The following is a 22824-nucleotide window of genomic DNA, read 5'->3' as shown; positions in this document are numbered from 1 at the left end:
TTACGGCTTATCATTAGAATACTATTAAGGAATCTCAATCGTCCTAAACTTTGTAATCTTACCTACTCGCAGATTTAAACTACGCAAAATACTATCATTGAAGCTACTTTCCTCACAGTTCCAGCAGCTAGAGGGATCTCTGTCATACCTCCTATATCAATGACCCAATCCGAGCTACTCACACATTTTAAGTGACTTTAGCTGTCATCAAGATTTTGTTTGCAGTGACGACAAACAAGGCTCACGATCAGAGAGACGGGGAAGAGGATGTGGAGAGAGAGGAGGGAGGAAATGGACATAGAAAGGGGGAGGGAGGAAATGGTCAGAGAGGGGGGGAAGAACGCGATGGAAAGAGAGAGGGGGGAAGAGCTAGGAGGTTTATCCAATTCCCATATATGTTTATCAATTCCGAACCATTGTCAGGATAGCCACTAGTTATACACAACCTAAATTTACGTTTTCACGCCCTACGATCATGGGGAGAAAACTGCATAAACAGAACAGTCGTAACGAACAACAAATACTAAGCCGCGGATGAGCCAAATGAATGTCAACAGGAGGAAAGTATAAGACACACTTACATGTCATGCACAGATGACCAACAGAACACAACGGTCAATTTTGACAAATCGTTGTTCATGTTATTTTAAAAAATGTTTTTAGGGTAGCTACATTTGGGGGCCACAGATGCAACATTACGATCAAGATTGTGTGTTATTACTGATGAAGATTTCTGGGGTACCAGTGCTAATGTGGTATTTACAGCTCCCATTATTTCGCCCCAGTGTAGAATCACCGAGAGAATTACGTGACTGTAATGTGTTATTAGCTGTTTAATTCTGTGTACATAAGTTTTCTAATAAGCATTCTGTAAACTACGTACTGACTCGTTCTGTGACCAAGTAGCTTGGCTTGCATGGTCCCAAAGAACATAATAAAATAAAAGAAGTAAATGGAGACAATTGAGTAATATTTGGGACGAGCTCCCGGTCGACGACGAGGTCACTGCAGACGGAAAACAAGTTCACAGTGCAGAACGATGGGGAGAGAAGTTAGCGATATTTGTTTAAAAGTGTCCATTCTGCATTCGCCGTAATTGATTTAAGAAACGTGGAAAAGCAAAATCAGTTCACCGCACAGATATCTGAACATTTCTTCTCCCGAATGGAAGTCCAGCATCTTAATCACGAAACAAGTTCTCACGTCGAGCCAAGTTCGGAGTGTATTTTCATCCGAAAAGGTAGTTCCTTGAGATGAGCTGAAAAGATGAAAATCTGAAGGTGCAACATCAGATGAATGAAGTGGGTGCGGAATGACTTCCCAATACAACTCCTGTACAGTGTATTTTGTCAGCTAGCAGAATGCGTGCGGACGTTATCATGGAGTAGCATCAGTTCTCGCAGTCTTCCTGGCCGTTGTTCTTCGACCGCTTGTGCAAGACGTCTCAGTTGTTGGCAAAAAATATCAACTGCGATATCTACACCTCGGGGAAGCAGTTCGTAGAACATCACATCGTCGCTGTTCCACCAGATTGCATAACATTATCTTTTGTGGACGCGAGTTGCTGCTTTCTTTGGACTGAACCATTCCTTTCCCTTCCCTATGGTAGCATAAAGACACCATTTCTCGTCAGCAGTAACGATACGGATAGGAATGGTCGGTCTTGTTCACGAGCCAATTGATACGAGCAACCAGAGATGCACATGTGGCCACTGCTGATTTTTGTGACTTTGGCTTAGGGCATGCGGTACCGGTACCCATACACGCGTTTTTTGATCTTCCCCATTGCATGCAAATGTCGCACGATAGTGGAATGATCACAGTTCATCACATTTTATAGTTCTAGAGTATGCACGTCGATCATTGTGGATCACTGAATTTAAAAAACTCATCAAACCATGAAGGTCTTCCTGAACGTGGAGTGTCACTAATATCAAAACGATTCTCCTTAAAACGAGGAGACCATTTTCTTACCGTGCTTTGCCCAATAGCATGATCCCCATACACTGCGCAAGTGTTTCTGGCTGTCACTCATCGGACTCAAAACAGAAGAATACATCGGAAATGTTCCGATTTTTCCACTTGGCACTCCATATTCTAGCATCCCTCGCTCCACTCACTATCGCAAACTGACAAAATGACTATTTGTAAACTCAAATAGTGAACTACAAATACAAAATGACAATCTATAAATAAACCCACAGCAACCGGAAAACCAATATGCAAAACAAAAAAACGCTAGGAACTTATGCAACAGCCCAGTATTTAGTATTTAAAAAACTGTTGCGTGGACACGACGCACACTAATAACAAGAAGCGAAACCGTAATGGTAGTCTGCTAATGTTTATTGGCTAGTAACATGCCGGCGCCGTCTTTAGAACATTGTACAGCGTAAGTCTGTAGCGTCACCTCCCCTTATTATACCCCCATGTTCGCTTTACTCCGAAAGATAATCTCTGTATTGCTATTTCGAAACTGTCGCTTAAATTCTTTTTCACAGTTAAACTTGGCCTTCCTCTTTCCAAAACTTAAATAGACAGTGCACTCCAATATTGTGAAATAAAGTCACCTCAAGCTCTGTAGCGTAATCTCAATAATTTATAGACGTTACTATTCAGTATCAGATCTTGCGAGATATATTTCAAATGGCCCTTCAGCTTACATAGCTTCACTAGATCTGGAAAAAAAATTTTCAGCTAAGCCACTGACTCATGTTGGATTACAATATTTCCAAACACTTTTGTTCACTTTTTGAATCATTATCACATGACTTTTACACGAACGCGCGGATAATATCGCCACGTCTCAAAAAGTAATGAAATGCATCAGTAGCTTCCAACTAAAGGTGCCCAAAGCTGAACACCACGATCGCAACATGAAACATAAAAAAATTATACATATTTTTACAGCATAATATATTCATACAAAATATTCGAAATCTTTCATTTTTATTAAGATTACGGACCTTATAGTTGCTTACTGTATCGCGTGACGAGTTATCGATGGTACGACCTACAGTACCTGAGTCCTTTAACAACTTTCCTACTTTCTGACGACGGTCTGTATTGGGTCACGAATAATCTTCCGGTACGTATCATCATCAAGCACTTTCACGTGATAGTCTTCAGTGTTCAGGCCACAGTAGCGTTTCCATTATCGGCTGCCAAGACTATCAAGTCCTCGTTCTGACATAATAAGCGTAAGCCACATAGTTGCTCCCTGCTAATATTGGATTTAGGTGGCGTTATGAAGAATCTGCACTGCATCAGTCCATTGACTTCGTAAACGATGCCCAACCCAACATTAAATTTGCTGTTGAAATAGGGAGGGATGCCAAACCTACCTTATTGATGCTTTAGTTGAGTGTAAGACAGGAGGTCGGCGTGTGTACAGGAAATATAGCCGACACCTGAACGCCAATAGTTTCCACCACCCTGGACACAAAAGAGCGGTTCTAAATATGATAGCATACAGAGGAAAGATTATTTCTGATGACGCCTATTTCAGCAGTTAAGACGTGTGTTCAGGGAAAACGTTTACAGCAAAGGAGGGAGTGCAAAAGCTTTCAAGTGCCACACACGAAATACGCCTCGTGAATCGGAAGATGCCAAGCTGGCTTGGACTGCGACCAGTGTTCCGGCTTGCTTTCAAGACACGAAGTACGTTATACATGGTTGAATACATCGTAGGTCTGGGAGTTTCTGGCATGTATGGTGTCTACTCTACATGACTACCCTGCAATTCACCCGTAAGTGCCTGGCAGAAGGTTCATCGAACCACCTTCAGACCATTTCTCTACCGTTCCGCTCTCTTTAACATCTCACAGGAAACACGAACGTTTAAAACTTTGCGTGAAAGTTTTGATTTCTCTAATTTTATAATGGCAATCATTTCTCCATATGTAGTTTGGCGTCAACAAAACATATCCGCGTTTGGAGGACAAAGTTGGTGATCGAAATTTCGTGAAAAGATCTCGCCACAACGTAGAAGACTTTTGTTTTAATGATTGCCGCTCCAACTTGCGTATCACCCCCGTGACACTCTTCCCCCTGTTTACTGACAATATAAAACGAGTTGCCCTTCGCTGAACTTTTTCTATATTCTCCGTCAGCAGATCAGTTGCGTCTACTCCGTGTTCTGCTAGTAAAACGCAGACTTCACTTCGCCTTCCCAAACATTTTCTGTGCGATTGTTCAAATTTATCTTGTTCGAAATTGTAATCCACAGGTATTTAGTTTTATCAACAACCTTTAATATTATGTAATTTATCGTATAACAGAAATTTAATGGATATTTTTATTACTCATGTAGAGGGCATTACACTCATTGTTTATGGTCAACAGTCAATTTTTGAAAATACAGATGTCTTTTCTAAATCATTTTACAATTCGTTTTGATTTTCTGATGATTTTACTAGACGATAAAAGACAGAACCATCTGCTAACGATCCAAGAGGGCTGCTCACACTATCTTCTAAATAGTTTATATAGAGCAGGAACAACGAACGGCCTGTAACACTCGCTTGGCGATCGCCAAATATCAGTTCTGTTTTACTCGATGACTGTCCGTCAGATACTGCGAAGTCGCCCAACTGAAATGATACACCACAGGCTCGCAATTTGGTTTGAAGCTGCTTGTGAGGAACGGTGTCAAAAGCCTTCTGGAAATCTATAAATATGAAATCGATGAGAGATCCCCTCCCGACAGCACTCTTTACTTCGTGTTGGGAGTCTGTTGTAAAAAAGATGGTCGAAATTAGAATATATTGCAACAATCTTAACAGAGACCAGAGGTTACACACTTCGTAGGGAATGGGATCGGGCTTTGGATATCGAGCGAAAGCAAAGACGAATGCTTGATGCTTCTAGGGAGGCTGGAGTAAAAGTTTCAGATGTTGCGCCGGCCCTGACATCAGTTGGTCAGCTATGAGCTGCCCAACCTGCCTTACGCACATGCTTCACTCCGGCCCTATATGGAAGGTTTCGGACGCTGCTATCGCACTTCTGTAAGCGGAACAGTATGCCAGCTCCGGCCGTCAGTGATTTTAACTCCTGATGATGATGGCGGAGACAGCTATCGAAAGCTCAACTACTTTATTTGAAGTGACATGGCGTGCAAATATTCCATGAAACACATGAGCTACCATTTCCAGAAAAGCCTTGTCAACAGGTCACCAAAGAAGTCGTGCAGACAAACGTGAAAACTATTGAACGATTAGTGTGCATTCTTCTGTAACAGAATATTTCAAAAGATTCTATTATCGTGTTGTCTGAACTGTTTAGCACCCACATTTCATGTTCTTACAAGGTTACAGTCCAGAAAATGATCTTCATAAAGAATTTCCTCACACTAAAATTTATTCTAAACGTTAATAAAATTCTCTTTCTCAGAAACGCTTTTCTTGCTATTGCCATTTACTTTGGCGATTGTCAATTATTTTTCTGCCATTTTCTACTGCTTTTAGTACCTCATTTCGTAATGTAATTCCCACGACATTACCTGATTTAATTCGACTACTCCATTACCCCAGTTTTATTGTTGTTGATAATCATCATATAACCTCTTTTCAAGACACTATCCATTCTGTTCAACTAGTTTTCCAAGGCGTATCCCTCTCTAACAGAATTACAATGTATTCTGAAAAGCGCAAAATTTTTATTTCTCATCCCTGAACCTTAATATTCCTTTCCTCATTTCTCCTTGGTTTCCTTTACTGTTTGCTTAATGTAAAGGTTGGATACTACCTGTCTACTTTCTCATCTACTGCATCCTGTTTATGCCCTTCGATTTTCACAAGTACAGAATCAGTACAGTCACCAAAATAACGATAACTCAAAAGTGTGTGGCAAATTTAATGCGAATAAGAAGACATAAAAAAGATTAACGCTACAGTCCGAACATAAATCATCGAAATGTACAAAATGGAAGTGAAAGAATTAAAAGACATTTTCACTGATCCTGGATACCTGCATGAAATTTGGTGTAGTGCAAATAATACCATTAAGCAGTATGATTATCAAGAGCATAAGTGCAGCATACTGAATGGTGTAAATGCTTTCATTTATGGCATACGTGTGCTCTGTGCAAAGTGAATGATATTTCTCTTGGAATGTTGCTTTCAGTGGCGTGCGGGAAAGAGGACTGAGATCAAGAACAGCGCTCCTGAAATCCTCTCACTCATGCTTCTTGGGATTCATATCGAACACTAATCGGGAAATTCCGTAAGTTGGGTCATTACTGTGGAATGTTTCCGTCCACCAACGATCCCTGGATGATCGGGGGTTGCTTTTTTAAGATGAACTCGTCACTTGTTGTACAGGTAAAATGACGTCCCCTCTATACATCTGCACCAACACACGTCCACGGTAAACGCGAAAGTCTTACGACGTCCTTTTTGTAACATACTATTCATCCTCCTATTATCTCACGATAAGTCGATGACTGTGCATGTTGATTAGGATAGTGTAGATTCGAATATAAGAATTCTTAACATTTAGGGTCACGAAGTTTATTTTATTAGTTCATTTATCATCTAGTGCACCACCGTGATTTCATTTTGCAATCCGGTCCTCTCTCGTTAGGTTCAGATATGAATCGGATCATCACGTATCCATGTTACCATAATGAGGTAAGTAAAGAGCAGAGCCTTAGCAATGCTCCTGTATGACCCAATGGTGGGCGGCAACGATTTATTGTCATTGTTCTTTCAACAGTTGTACACTCCTGGAAATTGAAATAAGAACACCGTGAATTCATTGTCCCAGGAAGGGGAAACTTTATTGACACATTCCTGGGGTCAGATACATCACATGATCACACTGACAGAACCACAGGCACATAGACACAGGCAACAGAGCATGCACAATGTCGGCACTAGTACAGTGTATATCCACCTTTCGCAGCAATGCAGGCTGCTATTCTCCCATGGAGACGATCGTAGAGATGCTGGATGTAGTCCTGTGGAACGGCTTGCCATGCCATTTCCACCTGGCGCCTCAGTTGGACCAGCGTTCGTGCTGGACGTGCAGACCGCGTGAGACGACGCTTCATCCAGTCCCAAACATGCTCAATGGGGGACAGATCCGGAGATCTTGCTGGCCAGGGTAGTTGACTTACACCTTCTAGAGCACGTTGGGTGGCACGGGATACATGCGGACGTGCATTGTCCTGTTGGAACAGCAAGTTCCCTTGCCGGTCTACGAATGGTAGAACGATGGGTTCGATGACGGTTTGGATGTACCGTGCACTATTCAGTGTCCCCTCGACGATCACCAGTGGTGTACGGCCAGTGTAGGAGATCGCTCCCCACACCATGATGCCGGGTGTTGGCCCTGTGTGCCTCGGTCGTATGCAGTCCTGATTGTGGCGCTCACCTGCACGGCGCCAAACACGCATACGACCATCATTGGCACCAAGGCAGAAGCGACTCTCATCGCTGAAGACGACACGTCTCCATTCGTCCCTCCATTCACGCCTGTCGCGACACCACTGGAGGCGGGCTGCACGATGTTGGGGCGTGAGCGGAAGACGGCCTAACGGTGTGCGGGACCGTAGCCCAGCTTCATGGAGACGGTTGCGAATGGTCCTCGCCGATACCCCAGGAGCAACAGTGTCCCTAATTTGCTGGGAAGTGGCGGTGCGGTCCCCTACGGCACTGCGTAGGATCCTACGGTCTTGGCGTGCATCCGTGCGTCGCTGCGGTCCGGTCCCAGGTCGACGGGCACGTGCACCTTCCGCCGACCACTGGCGACAACATCGATGTACTGTGGGGACCTCACGCCCCACGTGTTGAGCAATTCGGCGGTACGTCCACCCGGCCTCCCGCATGCCCACTATACGCCCTCGCTCAAAGTCCGTCAACTGCACATACGGTTCACGTCCACGCTGTCGCGGCATGCTACCATTGTTAAAGACTGCGATGGAGCTCCGTATGCCACGGCAAACTGGCTGACACTGACGGCGGCGGTGCACAAATGCTGCGCAGCTAGCGCCATTCGACGGCCAACACCGCGGTTCCTGGTGTGTCCGCTGTGCCGTGCGTGTGATCATTGCTTGTACAGCCCTCTCGCAGTGTCCGGAGCAAGTATGGTGGGTCTGACACACCGGTGTCAATGTGTTCTTTTTTCCATTTCCAGGAGTGTATATTAGTTGACTTGATGTCGCGTACCTATCAGAGATAGCGAGACAAACGTTATGTGAAAGAAAACTAAAGAATAGATACCACAAAAATAAATAATATTACATAGGAATATTACGTGCAAGTGTACACGACCTTTGCAGTCTGTGCATCTGTCGGAAGATACACCACTCCATACAGGGACGTTGCCTCATCCGAAGGCAACCTTTCGTCAACATTTGATGATCAGTTTGAAAATTTAATGAGGATTCACTGATGGCGGTGGCTGCAGAAAGAGGAGACCGCAGTCGAAGTTGAGTAACTGTCCTATTTCTTTGAGTGAATAACATGAAATATAAGTCATCGACGTGAGTTGTAGCCGTTGGCATTCCCGTGCTGTAGCATTTGACTGCCGAACAAATAGCTATAAATTATTGTCACTGTCGATGAGCAACAGAAAAAAAATTGGAAATTTTTGGTAAGTTTTATAGGACCAAACTGCTGACGTCATCGGTTCCTAGGTTTACACACTACTTAATCTAACTTTAACTTACACTACGGGCAACACACACACCCATGCCCAAGGGAGGACTCGAACGTCAGACGGGAGGGGGGGGGGGGGGGGGAGCCGCGCGAACTGTGGCAAGGCGCCTAAGACCGCACAGCTACCCCACGCGGCTGAGCAACAGAAGGATGAACATTTAACCACTAGCCACTTTGAAACTAGTCCCCCTTCAGTTCGTCAGTGGTGCTCTGTGACAAATAGTCTGATTAAATTATAATTCTACACCGTCCGCCGAAGGTGGTTGTCTCAGTTGCCTTCCTCGTTGTTACCTGTTACGTTCAGAACGCGCAAGTAGGTTGCAGCGATTTTTATCAGGACGTACAAGATGGATATCCTAAAATTTTCATGTTTTTCATTTCAAAATATCGAAACGAGGTTTTCGGCAGGTCATTTAGTTGTATTTTTAATCCATTTAACTTCAGTACCAAACAAGATATTGAACAAGTATGTATTTCTTTAACAGTATGATATACTTACTTGACGACAGTCGAAAGCTCCTGAAAAGGGAGTACAGCAACGTAACCTAAGAAATGAGCTAGTATTGAAATGAAAGGTGGCCAGGAACTTGTAGCCAGGATTTTGTCAAAGGGAGGGTTTGATTCGTTAATGAGGATATGAAAAATATCCAAATGCAAATTAAACATTTTTTTTGGCAATATGATACCTTCGCTCTATTGCCAAAAGAAATAAAATTCTAATATAAAGCAATAACTCTTTGCTCACAAAACACAGCTCAGTCTTCTTATGTAAGATTCACTATGGTAGAGCAGAAAAATCTTAACGTTACGCTGAATTACTTATAAAGTTAAATGGATTCAAATCTCTTTTGATAATAACTGTCCTCTACTAAAATCTTGTATTTAAATTTACGGCTTATATGAAACCAAGGGAGAAGCCCTTCAGCAGATCAAAGCATCCCAAGTTCCTCAATTCGGTCTCAAAATGTATTAAAGCATCTTTCCTTTCACTAAAATTCTTCAATTTCCTTAAGTGATCAAGAATTTCAGTTACTGTAGTATGAGAAGAGCGTAAATTGATTTTGGACGGAAGTAAGGGGGGGGGGGGGGGGAGGTGATACAGGACGCAGTCGGCTCGGACAAATTGAAGCAGTCTGCTGAGAAAGTCTTTCACAAACGAACCATGGAATATGATGTCATCACATACCACTTCCGCTCTCCACAAACAGCGCCCCATCGTTCCATATCGCAACTGATTTTCGTGGTTGAATACTTCCCAGGTGACCAGATTGGGCGATATTTGGCCTAGTAATTATAGAACTTGTAGCAGATTTTTTAAAGTAGTGCTACCGTCACCTTTTTGGCGATATTTTTGTTGGTCAATGCCATTTTTGGGCGATACAGGCACATGCAAGTGTATTTTTATGCACTGATTTTAATTTAACGGTATTTGTAATTATGTTTACCGCTTCATGTCTTGTCAGATAATCAAATACTGCAACCCCGAAATTCTATCGCTCACCAAATAAGTGCTCCTGGCTAATATTAAACTGCTGTGATTAGGTAATTAGGCTATTACAAAAGGGAATACATGTTCTTAACTTACCATAACGCTAATGGACGAATCAGACTCGGTTCTCGTCATCTTTCTTGTTACAAACTTATCCACAGTTAGAAGATATCACAACACCACACGGCAGAAAACAGTAAACGGCAGCCCTTACATTAAATTCACCTGCAAGTAAGAACTGAACTGATTTATAAAAAAAGAACTGAGCTCAAGTAAGGCCAACAATTTACAGTAGTTGGACTTGGTAAAGTACAAATGGGCGATAACCGATAGTACTAACGATATATCAGTAGTACAAATCTGTCGATGGTCTTGTTGAGTATCGATAGCGCATATCCCTTTTACGTCGTATGATTGAAAATCAAAATATGTTTCAGTTCGACTAGACAGGAACTAGGTCGTCTGTAATTTCATTTAGGTGGTATGGGGGGGGGGGTTTAGATCCCCCGCCCTCGGACCCTCCTTTGGCTACGTACTTGGGCCACGAACGTTTATTTTGGTGTAAACCCAGCCAAGTGGAGCTACGTGCCAGTCTCCGTCATTGTATAAGCGCTTTCGACTGTCTGCTTGCTTCTGCAAAAGCTGTTCAGTTTAACACGAACACGTACAAACATTTGTCATATTTTCCATGAGCCCCTTCTAATATGCTAACGTTAGCGTGCAGGTCATAGTTGACCTTGTACTAGCCGACCACGATATTACTGCGCATTTCATCACGTGGCCATTATTGGAAACAAACAGTTACTTTACAGTAAACAATTACTGTGGTGACCAAGGGAAACGCATCGCGCTGTAAAGGATTTCAAGACAGTTATACATGCCTCTTATATTTTTACGAAAAATTTCAACGTCAACAACAAGCGTTATAAGGCTGGATTCGCGCCAACGGTCTTGCCTCGTTGAATACACCAGTTCTCGTCAGATCGTCATGTGAAACAACGTCGGGCGTGACCAGTACTTCGATGGATAACCGCCTGGATACGCCACATGCTGTCGGTGGTTTTCCCTTTTCCTTTGCGGCAAAGAGGTGGAGGAGGGGTGGCGGCGTAGAGCTTGTGATCACCAAACGTTTCGCCAGTGTCCCGAAATAAATTCCAAACCTATCCGCAGTGTTCCATGAAGAGAGGACATGTGACGCCGTCGATGATGATCCGTCGGATGGGAACTTTTAAACTCGTGGCCCACTTGGTGCTATTCGAGAGGAGCAGGCTACGTGCCGGCACTGGGTTTCACTCTCACACATCTATCATGATCATCATACAGAACAAATGCGGCGCCACACTTATACAAAGAAGGCGATTCAATAAGTAATGCTACACATTTGCTTTTTCTTAAAGCAGGTTGGTGTTATTCAGGATTCCAATACACCACATTATTCCCCATTAATTTGACTACAAAATCCTGTTTTTCAAAATAATCTCCGTTCAATGCGACGGCCTTACACCACCGTACTGTGTGGGGCTGCATTCCCGCATGGTACCACTCTACTACTCGAACCAACATCTTGCCGCATCCGTAGCGTGCTCGTGATCCATGTAGAGCTTCCGGGCTGTAGGGTGTATGAGGAAGAACAGTCCAATGAAGTTTTGTGAGCTCCTTTCGGGTGCGCTGACTTGTGTGAGGCCTTGCTCTGTCATGGAGAAAGAGAAGCTCGTTTGTATTTTTGTGGCGACGAACATGCTGAAGTTGTTTCTTCAGTTTCCTAAGGGTAGCACAGTACACTTCAGAGTTGATCCCTGCACCATGAGGGATGACATCAAACAAAATAACTCCTTCAGAGTCCCAGAAGACCGTCGCCATGACTTTACTAGTTGATGGTGCAGCTTTGAACTTTTCCTTCGGAGGAGAGATGGCGTGGCGACACTCCGTGGATTGCCGTTTTGTTCCCGGTTAAAAGTGATGAACCCATGCTTCGTTTCCGGTGACTATGTGCGAAAAAAAATTGTCACGATCAGTCTCCTAACGCGCAAGCAATCCACCATAGATGGTTCTTCGTTGCTCTTCATGGTCTTCTATTAGGTGGTGAGAAACTCAGCGGGCGCACATCTTTTGAGTACCCCAACTGGTGGACGAGTGTGTCAACACTACCAACGGAGACGTCTAATTCAGCAGCGAGGTGTTTGTGATCCGTCGATCATCTGGAATGAGAGTGTCGCCCCTTTCAACATTCTAGGAGTCACGGCTATGTGCGGCCGGCTGGGATATCGTTCAGGTTTGTTGCGATGATGACAAGACACCTCGCCCAGCGACTCACCGTGCTTTTGTTGACTGCTAGGTCTCCGTAGACATTCCGCAAGCGCCTATGACTATCTGCGATGCGGTTTTCCACCAAAAGAAACCCAATGACAGCTCTCTGCTTGGAAGGCAACTCCGTTACAGACGCCATTTTGAAGGCTACGTATAGCACCGCCACCTACCGGAAGTTCATTAAACTGTAAAGCCTGAAGCGGGAATATTCCACAACGTCCCACAACAAATACCACTGTTTTTCAACGGAAACAGAAATGTGTTCCATTACTTATTGAACGCCCCTCATACATTATAGTCACCTACATTTACCAAATACAGTTAAATACACAACTCTTATACTTCGTGGAGCAAATGTGCCCTCGTAGAGGCAGGTCAGAAAAACCTCTCCAATTAGCCGGCTGAAGTGCCATTCAGAGTCCCCCAGCCAGCTAATCTACACGTCTTTACTTACAGTAGCCTACTCGTATCATCAGCAGTTTTAAAAAGGATATCGTTCCATTATTTAAAAAGAAGCCATACTAGCTTCAGTAACTGGGTTACTACAGGAGTTAAGAGGATTTACTATGGAACAAAATAAAGTGCATTTATGCATTGGTCTAATATCATACGTTGGAGTCTTGAACGCTTCAAAAAGTAAAATGGGTACACCTTTTAAGAGATTCAGCCCGTAAAGTTACATGCAGCTGCGCTGTGATAATATTTTCACACCTTTCGCAAGAGATGCTGTATAGTAAGGAGAGGTATTGCTGTTTTCCTGATTCTTTCATAATTCATGGCGAAACATGTACATTGAAAAAATCTGATATATATCGTGTAATCACCAATGAGACTTTAAACAAAACACAACAGATATTAGCAAACTCAAACTTGAATTTTTTTTCAGATTTCGAGACACGGGCAGACTGTTATTGAGACCGTATAATTCCAAATGTAAAGCTAGTGATCAGCAGATAGTCACATTTCCTGAAGTGGATGAGGGTAACTTTTGTCAGTATTGACGCCAATGTGCTTCAGGATTATTCAAACACGAATTGCAGACTTACGGCCAGCGTTACGCTTGCGCACATCCTCCTTTGTGGCGTTACTGCTTCGGTCCGACTGTGGCCGACGAGTAACGTTACACGGGGACTACTGAGAAGCGGTGCCAGAGCGAACGGTCGTCTGACGCAGTGGGCGTGGCGGGCCGTTGCAGATCTGCATAGCGGGCAGCACCTGCGCGCCCCGCCCACATCCGGCAACCTGAGCCGCGGGCCGTTGCGCAAGGTGCTGCCGCCCGCGGCGCTTTGTGAAGGCGAGCAGACCCCAGGACAGACCGGCTCCGGGCGCAGCATCTGCCGCCCCACGAGGCCGGGCTTTCTCTGGGCGTGGGAAGCACAGTCGCTTCTGCAAGGCGCTCACTCTCACACGTACAATCTATCATTATTGTTATACGGAGTGGAGAAAAACAATTTCATGATAAGGTCAGAGCAAATAAACTTAAGTCAGGAAGCACTTTATGGATCTATGGTCATTTACATCCATAATGCGAAAGCCAACTCGTTGTGCATGGCGAATGGTACTTAACTGACTAATGTCACTTCATTCCTTTCTTGTTTCATTTACGAATGGTGTGCGAGAAGAACGACTGCTGATAAGCCTCCGCGCGAGCTTTAGTCTCTCTGTCTTGACTGATGGATTTTTTGCTAAATGTAAGTAGGAAGGACCAGTGTATTGATTAACTTTTCCACAATCGTATGCTGTCAGACTTTCAACAATAAAACATATCGTGGTGCACAACGCATCTTCTGAAGCTTTTGTAGTTCCATCTTGTGTAAATGGAACAGGACTCAGGCTGGTCAAAGACTTTAAGTATGGTCAAAAACTTGAAGAAAATAAATACGACAGGCGTAATTATATTAATTATTTTATTTGAGTACCAGTTTCGGTGCCTTATTGGCGCCATCTTCAGGCCCGTATACGTATAGCTAGATAAGTCATCCAAACGTCTCTGCTGTTCTAGGGATCACTAATTTCAACTGGCTTCGGTAGACTTCTAAAACTTCTCTGTAGGCGTGGACTCTCGACACCTCTGTCGTCGTTAGAGGTGTGGAAAGTCCACGTCTGCAGAGAAGTGTTAGAATTCTAAAGAGGCCACTTGAAGTTAATGACCCCTATAACAGCACAGTCGTTTAGGTGACTTATCTAGCTATATGTATACGGGCCTGAAGACGGTGCCAATAAGGTACCGAAACTGGTATGATTTTCATCGCGTTCACAACTCATGTAGCGGCCGCCATTCGATTGTGGTGGCCCTTTCACGCTTACTAAACGAATCCGTGATGAAATGCGCTGCTCTACTCTGGATACTCTTCATTTTTTCTGTCAATCACATCTGGTAAGGCTCCTAGCCTGACGAGCAATACTGAAGTGTTGGTTAGACTATGGTTTTGTAAGCCCCTTCTTTGTGGGGGGTGGGAGACTACATTTCCTGAAAATTGTTCTAGTGGAGCAATCTGGCATCTGCCTTACTTGCTATTACTTTTATGTGGTTGTTCCACTTTAAATCCCTTCGTAGTCATACTTTCAGATATTTGATACATGTGACTGCTTCCAGTGACTGTTCGGCAATTGTATAATCATACAATAACTGATATTTTCGTCTAAGTGTGAACACTTCTTTATATTTGCTGATGCTGAAGGTCAATTACTACTCCCTATGCCAAGTGTCAATCCACGGCAGGTCTTCCAGTATTTCGTTACAATTTCCTAGCGTTGCGACTTTTCTATGTAAAATAGCTTCATCACGAACAGCATCGTGGAGTTTCCGACGCTATCCACTCGCTCATTTATATATATTGTGGACGATAATGCTGCTTCATACGTTCGAAGTTACTTTCACGTCTGAAGACCTCTCCGTTACGAATGACATGCTGTGTTCTACTTCCATGAAACTCTTAAATCCAATCAACCTGGTCTGTATTCCGTCATGGAAAAATGCGGAACTGTATGGATCGCCTTCAGGAAGTCTAGAAACTCGGCATCAACCTGGGCACCCATACCTACTGCCTTGTGGGTCCCTGTCAATCGGCGTCAAGCGCGCGGAAGAGAGTATATTTGAAATAACTTGCCGCAACTAACAGCTGTGATGCCAGAGAGTGTATTTATTTATCAGACTAGCTGCTGATAATGGTTTAAGCTGGAAAGTCCTATTTATGGCTGATGGATGTTAGATGCGAATATCCTGTGATGTTTACTAGATAAAGTTTGATTGTTGAACCAACCCCGTTAAAACTTTCGCATTTCCATTAATTTGCTGTTTTTCAGAAACAGCACTCCTGTAAGATAGCAGAAATATACTGCAAGGTCGGAGGAGTCGTTGCGGTGCCCTCTCGGAAATTCCTGCCCTGCTACGAAACCACGACGCTAGACGCTCTCAAACACATCCAGGCAATCGTCGGTTATTTTCTGTCGTTTCATGACGGTAGTTTCAAACCGTGCATGTCCAATCTAATGTTAAGTGGAAAATTTTGTACGATTCGATGTCTCGTACCCTGCACTAACTTTATTACCAAGTGTTACTCATCCTCGTACACTCTCTAACAGGTATTGTACCCAAGACATAAAGAATATATGCTACAAAAACAAATAAATCACTAATCATAAGAAGGAAGATTTTACGCCATTTGCACAAGTGCAAAACAAAGCTATCATTGCGATTACATAAGTTTCCCCAGAGGAGCGACTTATTGTATTCATGTTGAGTTTATCACTGTATTCTGCGTCCAACTAAGTTTGATACGGGGGTTATCCGGAAAGCAAACACTCTTTGCATGTAGCGTGGTAAATAGTGGAATAGTGGAGAGAAGGAGATGGGGTGGGGGAGGGTGGAGGTTCAGGGAGGGAGGAACGTTGGCAGTTTCAATACTGATTCACAAAGAGCGTATCCTAAGAGATGAAATAACGACAAAGCCTCTTTGCTTTTCGTTGACCTACAGTGGCCGTTTAAAATTAACATTGCGATTTTAAATCCCACCAAATATGAAATCCGATCATTAATTTGATTTCTAGCAGCAAATAGTAACAAAGCTGTTAACATTTAACACAAAATTTCTGCTTTAATGCCAGAGTACCAGTTCGGACTTTGATGAAGCGGTCCCTATAGCTCCCAATAATAGATTAAATGCAGGCAACGAATTCGGATTTTGACAGAGCGGTCCGGCCCCACCGCTCCAGGTAAGGATTAAAGGCGGGTTATCAATTCTGTCTTTAATAGAGAGATCCCTATTGAATGACAAAATACGCAACCGGTAACGCTGAAGATCGTCTATCATACCCAGTCACATTTGACACTATTTTTTCTGTTTTATTGTTAGACACACATTTGCACTACCGTCCGCCATTGCAATGAGTTTTACAACATTCCACGAAAATAACAATGAATGGCATTATGGTATGCGTATGGGAATTGTTTGTTGACCATATCAAGTGTTGGCATACGAAAAATCGTCCTGCCTTCAGACAGCTCGCCCGTTACACACGAACTGTTGCCCGCCACAAGCAGATGCAACAAAAAATAAACCTTCCTTCTAACAAATAAACATGTAGCAAATACGCTAATGCAAAGGTCTATGTTTACTGAATCGCTCTTGTCTTTTACATTACATTAGGTGCTGAAGATGACCTCATTGTGTTTTAATGCACTTCCGCGCGCCCTAACATGTTAATACACCACTTTGCGCAACTCTATCGCATCGATTCTCAAAATTTCATTACGAATATTGTCGTTCAGGTCTTCTAATGTTACCAGACTATTTGCGCACACTTTTCCCTCTAGACTCTTCACAGATAAAAGTCAAAGTGGGTAAGTCCGGCAAACGCGGCGGCCACAATCCTTTCCTAACTGTCCTTTTTTCTGTGAATCTTTCATGATTTCGTGAAACTGACTCGGGTGAAGTGTGACAGGTCGTCCCATCCTGTTGAAAGACAGAATAAGTATGTTCACGGGGTGAGTGGATGGGAGGAGGGCGTCGTCAGCTGTGCGTTAAACTCCTCGAAGATATTCACAGCAGTTTTTACTGTTGTTTCAAAAAAATATGGGACCCACAATCCAACTTGCTGACACGGCACACCACGCTCCGATTTTTTCACTGTGGAGAAGTTCCTCATGAACCGAATAGGAACTGTTTGTTGACCAGTATCTGGTGTTATGGGATTTCACATCGGATGAAATGAAGCTTCATCACTCATGAAATACAATAGCGGTTCCAACGTACCACTCTCAACTGTCTAACAGGCCACGTACGGTAAGTAATTCAGGTGTTCCTCCTTCAGTTCTTGGATACACGTCATTTTGTAGAGCTTCATTCTTATTTAGTGTAAAACAGGTTGTTAAGACCTACACGAAACGTTTACTTAGTGCAAAAATTTACGTGCCGACTTATTTGGACTCGTGATAATTCATGCTCGAATATGCGCGATGACAGCAACAGTACGAACGGACGGGGCTTGATTCTTTCTTTTGCGTTTGCAACTGACCCTGTAGTACGCCATTTTGTCACCAAATCCTGTATACTGCTCTTCACTGGTATGGAAGCGTCAGCAAATGTCTTCGCAAAAATGGCTCGTGTTCCTTAAATGAACTAGTACACACGTACACATCTGGTACTGCGATTGTTTCTTGAGGAGGATACACCTCGATGAGAAATTTACTTCACACGCCACAACGGCTTTCTTAGTGACTACGAAAACCGTAGTCGCAACAGCTTCGAAACAATAGATGACAATTGGTAGGCGACAATGAGCACTCTAGTACTCGGGGCCGGTTTTTCACTATCCACCCTGTATCTGTGAATGCTATAAGGAGCAATGTAAATTGGCTTTCCGCGTAAGGGTTGTTTCTTGCGAATGAAAACGATACCTGCTCAAAAACTATTCTCGCAGGGCTGGTAGCATTTAAAATCAATTTAAGTGAGACGTGGGACACACGCTGAAGGACACTTCAACTCAATAAAGACAAGGCAATAATTACCAATCAAACGCAAACTCTGGCTTGTAATTTCCAACAGATTTTATTTAACAATTGCATGACAATAGCAAACTGCTGTTACCTCAGAATAATATACACAACTGCCTTAGAATTTCAAATGTTACTAAACAGACAAATAGCCTACAGGCGTCAAATACCACCCCAAACAATAAATAATTTTAAAATCCATTTTACATAAATCTTAAGAACCATACAAACAATAAATGATTTACTGAGAAAAACTTCCACAGAAGAAGGACACCTTTTATGATATAACATCAGAAACAACTCACAATTTCTCTTTCTGAATAAGATATTAAAAACCCAGTACAATGAAAGGCATCTTTCAGGTATTACAAAATTTCAGTGACAACTAATGGCACATCAGAGGTGTGCGGAAACCACAACTTAGATCGAGCCTGAATGATAGCTGAAAGGAACGGTAAAGAAGGAAAGACTGACGCCTTGGCTTCACCAGGAACAAATAATAAAATACTCAAATTCGCAGAAGAACTGGAGTCTGCTGATAAACACAGCGACCGCGTATCGTTTACAATTGAAACTGGCCACCGGCAAGGCGCCGTCCCCCAATTAAACGTCCAGCTACAACGGATGACGCGCACCGTTGATTATACCACTGAAACAACAACGTAAAATTGCACAGCAACTGGGCAGTATCCACTGTAACACAATCCTTAAAACACTAGAAAAATTTCAGAACAGGAATACGGCCACAAGGAACCCTCAAGGATTAACCACTTTAATATATACACTACTTTGTTATTAATAATGTGTGCAGACAAGCTTATTACTACCAGAGCAGGAAATTTCATAAATGCACTCTCAATAGTTACAATACGTCAAGACTCTAGCACACAATAAATTCTTCATCATTAAGCCCCTGCTTGTTTACCTCTCAACACATTTCTTAAATACCAGTAGACAGCCAGATAATCGGACCTGTGGTTATTTCAGAGTGCACAGACACGCACTTAGATATACAGTCCTTGCCAGCATCTCAATTGCGTCCAAAGCAGGCAAACCTCATTCACACAGGAAACCACTGTTCAATAAGTCGTGCACCAGTGGTCAATACGAAACAGATAACATGGGCGTCCAAACATTGGGAGAGCACGAAATTCAGTATACATACATACAGCAGGACTTTAAGAACCTGAATAATTCCCATCGTTTGATTCTGTAGCGTATCGGGTTGCAGGCTGATACTTTCCAAAGCTGCTTTCACATGTTCACGTAGTTTAGCAGCACAGACGAGACCGCCCTCTCACTAGACGCAGTGCACACACGCCGACAGCACGCACGTCTCCGTCCGCAGCCCCACTGCCCAAGGACAACAAGAAGCACATCATGGACTAAGACCGACCGCTGACAACCAGACTGTACACCGGAGTGCCAACCAACCGACCAAAACCAGCCCTCTCCTCACAGCTACGTACACTTAAATAGCCGAAAAACGACCAAAGAGGAAAACCGCGGCCACGCGATACAGTCGATCGCAGAGGTCCTAAATTAATACAGAGAAGCAACTGGCGCCAACGGCACCACGTATCACTAAGTATACCTATGTTGCTGCAAAAGTAGACGACACACAGAGCTAACGATAGCTAAATTAACTTCATGTAATTAAAATGGAAATCTTTTTGGTACGAATTACGAAAAATTACTACTCAATGCTACCGCAAATAATTTGTTTGCTGAGTAAAGATCACACTGACAACGGAAGAACACAGTTAATGTTCACTAATTTCGCTTATCTTTCGCACGATTTTAGTACACATGAGGGTTGGAACTTTAGTGGCAACTATTTATTTACAGCTCGTACAAAATAGATACGTTTTTCAAAGTTTCCCTGACCTTCAAAGTAGTCACCAGCATTGTATATAACCCGTTGCCAGCGATGTGTAAGTCGTAGGATACTCTTAGCAGTACCAGTTGTGTTGACAGTTCGAGCGGCGCGGTCTGTTGCCCGACGAATTTGTAGCATCTCTGTAGTGAATGCCGTAAAGTGTTTCCTTCAGTCTAGAAATCGAGTTGAACTCACGAGGGCTTACGTCAGGGGAGTGCAGTATGTGGTATAGCACTTAGCAGCCCCATCAGTCAAACAAATCAGTAACAGCTTTCACTGTACGTGCTTGAGCATTGTCCTGCAAAATGATGGTCATATCCTGCAGAAAGTGTCATCACTTCTGTCTCTATGCTGTTCATTTTTGGGACACAACCTACTACCAGCTTAGAGACAGAAGCGATGATGCTTTCTGCAGGACCTGTCCATCATTTGGCAGGACAATACTCAAGCGCGTACGGTGCAAGCTGTTACTGATTTGTTTGATTGATGGGGCTGCTAAATGCTATACCACCTACTGCACTCTCCTGACGTAAGACCTCGTGATTTCTAAACTGAAGGAAATACTTCACAGCATTCGCTTCAGAACTGCTACAAATTCGTCGGGCAACAGACTGCGCCTCTCGAACTGTCAACACAACTGGCACTGCTAAGAGTATCCTACGACTTCCACATCGCTGGCAATGGGCTATACACAATGCTGGTGACTACTTTGAAGGTCAGTAAAAACTTTGAAACACGTATCTATTTTGTACGAACAGCAAAGCTGCCACTATGAAAATTCCAACCCTCGTATTTAAATGTAACAAATTTCACTCTAGTACGATGCGCTTCTCAACCCTTCTCAAGAAAAAGAGGGGTTCTGAGTTTTACGAGCCTTTTCTTTACCATACGACAGCTCCAGCCATCGATCAGCGGCATTAGCGCTAACGGCTAAAGCCTCTATGCGTAATGCATTCCAGTTTGATCATATGCGTGTTTGTTTAAGCTCCCATAAAACAGTTGTATCGCTACAAATAATCGCATTTGTTCGGAAAAGAACAGTAATAATGATGAAAATCATTACAGTACATTCATGGCAAGGCTTGGAAGAGGTATTATAAGGAATAATAAACATTTATTTATCGACCCAATCGTGCACGAATCGCAGATATAGTGTAGATTGTTCAAAGCAGATACACCTCGTTATGATTTCACTACGATATGCGCATGAATGGTAACGATAAATTATTGACCATTTCATCACGATTCCTTATTATATCTTGACTAAACCACGAGTATACCGAAGTGATTGCCATTATCATTTGTTGCTTTCTAAAGCAACATGATTCTCAACAGCGAAACGCGTGTTTGATGGAAGATTAGGCAGGAAAAGGAAATGATGTGAGTCGAACGCAGTACGTGCAGACTTCTAGTCTGGTGCCTTTGCCGGCTGCGATAACGCCACGACTCGACCACTGGTGCACTCTTATATTACTCAACACGCTCGTAAAACTGAAAACTTCCATTTCTCAAAAACGTTTCAGAAGCGCATCGTACTAGAGCAGCATTTATTACTAGCAAACTGTAGTATAACCATGCAAAACATGAGCCGTATCGGTGACGCGTTGGTTGTATTCTTCCGTTCAGAGTGAAAATAAAGTCAGTACCGGTCGACATCTATCAGTTCCTCCGCTCCCAGCAGCCGCCGCTCTAAGTGTAAAGTTATCCTGCGCAGAGACGACTCTGCACGCAAGACAGAAAAAAAAGGACTGAAGGTAAGATCCTAAACAAGTGAAAATGTAAGGAACAACAAAGATTTCTAAGTCGTCATTACTATAAATTATCTCTCAACAATACTTCGCGTTTAGGCCTTTCCCAAGGAGCATACGATACTACTACTATTTCTTTTCTTTTAGCATCCTTATCAGTTAAACACTTGCCTTCCATTAGCCTCCGAAACCGTGATACTCTGCTTCTGGCGTAAGTCGTTACTTTGCAGAGTCTACAATTAATGACTAACTATTGTATACTATACAAGAACAAGGAGTGAAACTATGAATTATCTTCCTGTTTTATGGACTGAAGAACGTTAAGTTGTGTAGATAATGAATCATCCATTAAACAATGATGACGATTGAAACATGCTCACCCAAGCGAGAGGTTTTACTGTAGTTGCAGCAACGACTTTTTGACGATTCAGCTCTCCTACGTCATTGCTTTGATGAAATATGCTAGTGAAAACCAAATGAAGTTAAGGATGCCGGCATTAGTTGGTAGCACTCTTATTTCAGGCACCACTTACAGGCGTGCACTTCCACACACCTGTCAACTGACACTGTTCGAATGAATTCGGTGCCCCCTACCATTACGCCAGGCGATGATCTGTCATGACACAAGGCAGTGCTCTCTTGAACGTAGCATGCTCCTCGGACTGGACAGAGATAGGAGGCAAAAAATATTAACTGTACAGAAATAACACCGAGCGAGGTGGCGCAGTGGTTAGCACACTGGACTC

At 43.2% G+C, this 22824-nt stretch overlaps 1 protein-coding gene across 1 annotated transcript in view; it reads right to left on the bottom strand.

Moving 5' to 3' along the window:
* LOC126252468 (uncharacterized) overlaps positions 1-22824 on the bottom strand; it is a 106116-nt gene that overhangs the window by 75571 nt on the left and 7721 nt on the right. Inside the window, exons 2-3 of the mRNA XM_049953363.1 lie at positions 13689-13817; positions 13503-13587 (exon numbers count right to left, since the gene is read on the bottom strand). Coding sequence (XP_049809320.1) covers positions 13503-13587; positions 13689-13817 — 214 coding nt within the window. The remainder of the gene's footprint in view (positions 1-13502; positions 13588-13688; positions 13818-22824) is intronic.

This window comes from Schistocerca nitens, chromosome 4, assembly GCF_023898315.1.
Source record: "Schistocerca nitens isolate TAMUIC-IGC-003100 chromosome 4, iqSchNite1.1, whole genome shotgun sequence".
Classification (NCBI taxonomy): domain Eukaryota; kingdom Metazoa; phylum Arthropoda; class Insecta; order Orthoptera; family Acrididae; genus Schistocerca; species Schistocerca nitens.
This window is presented reverse-complemented; position numbering and strand designations above follow the sequence as displayed.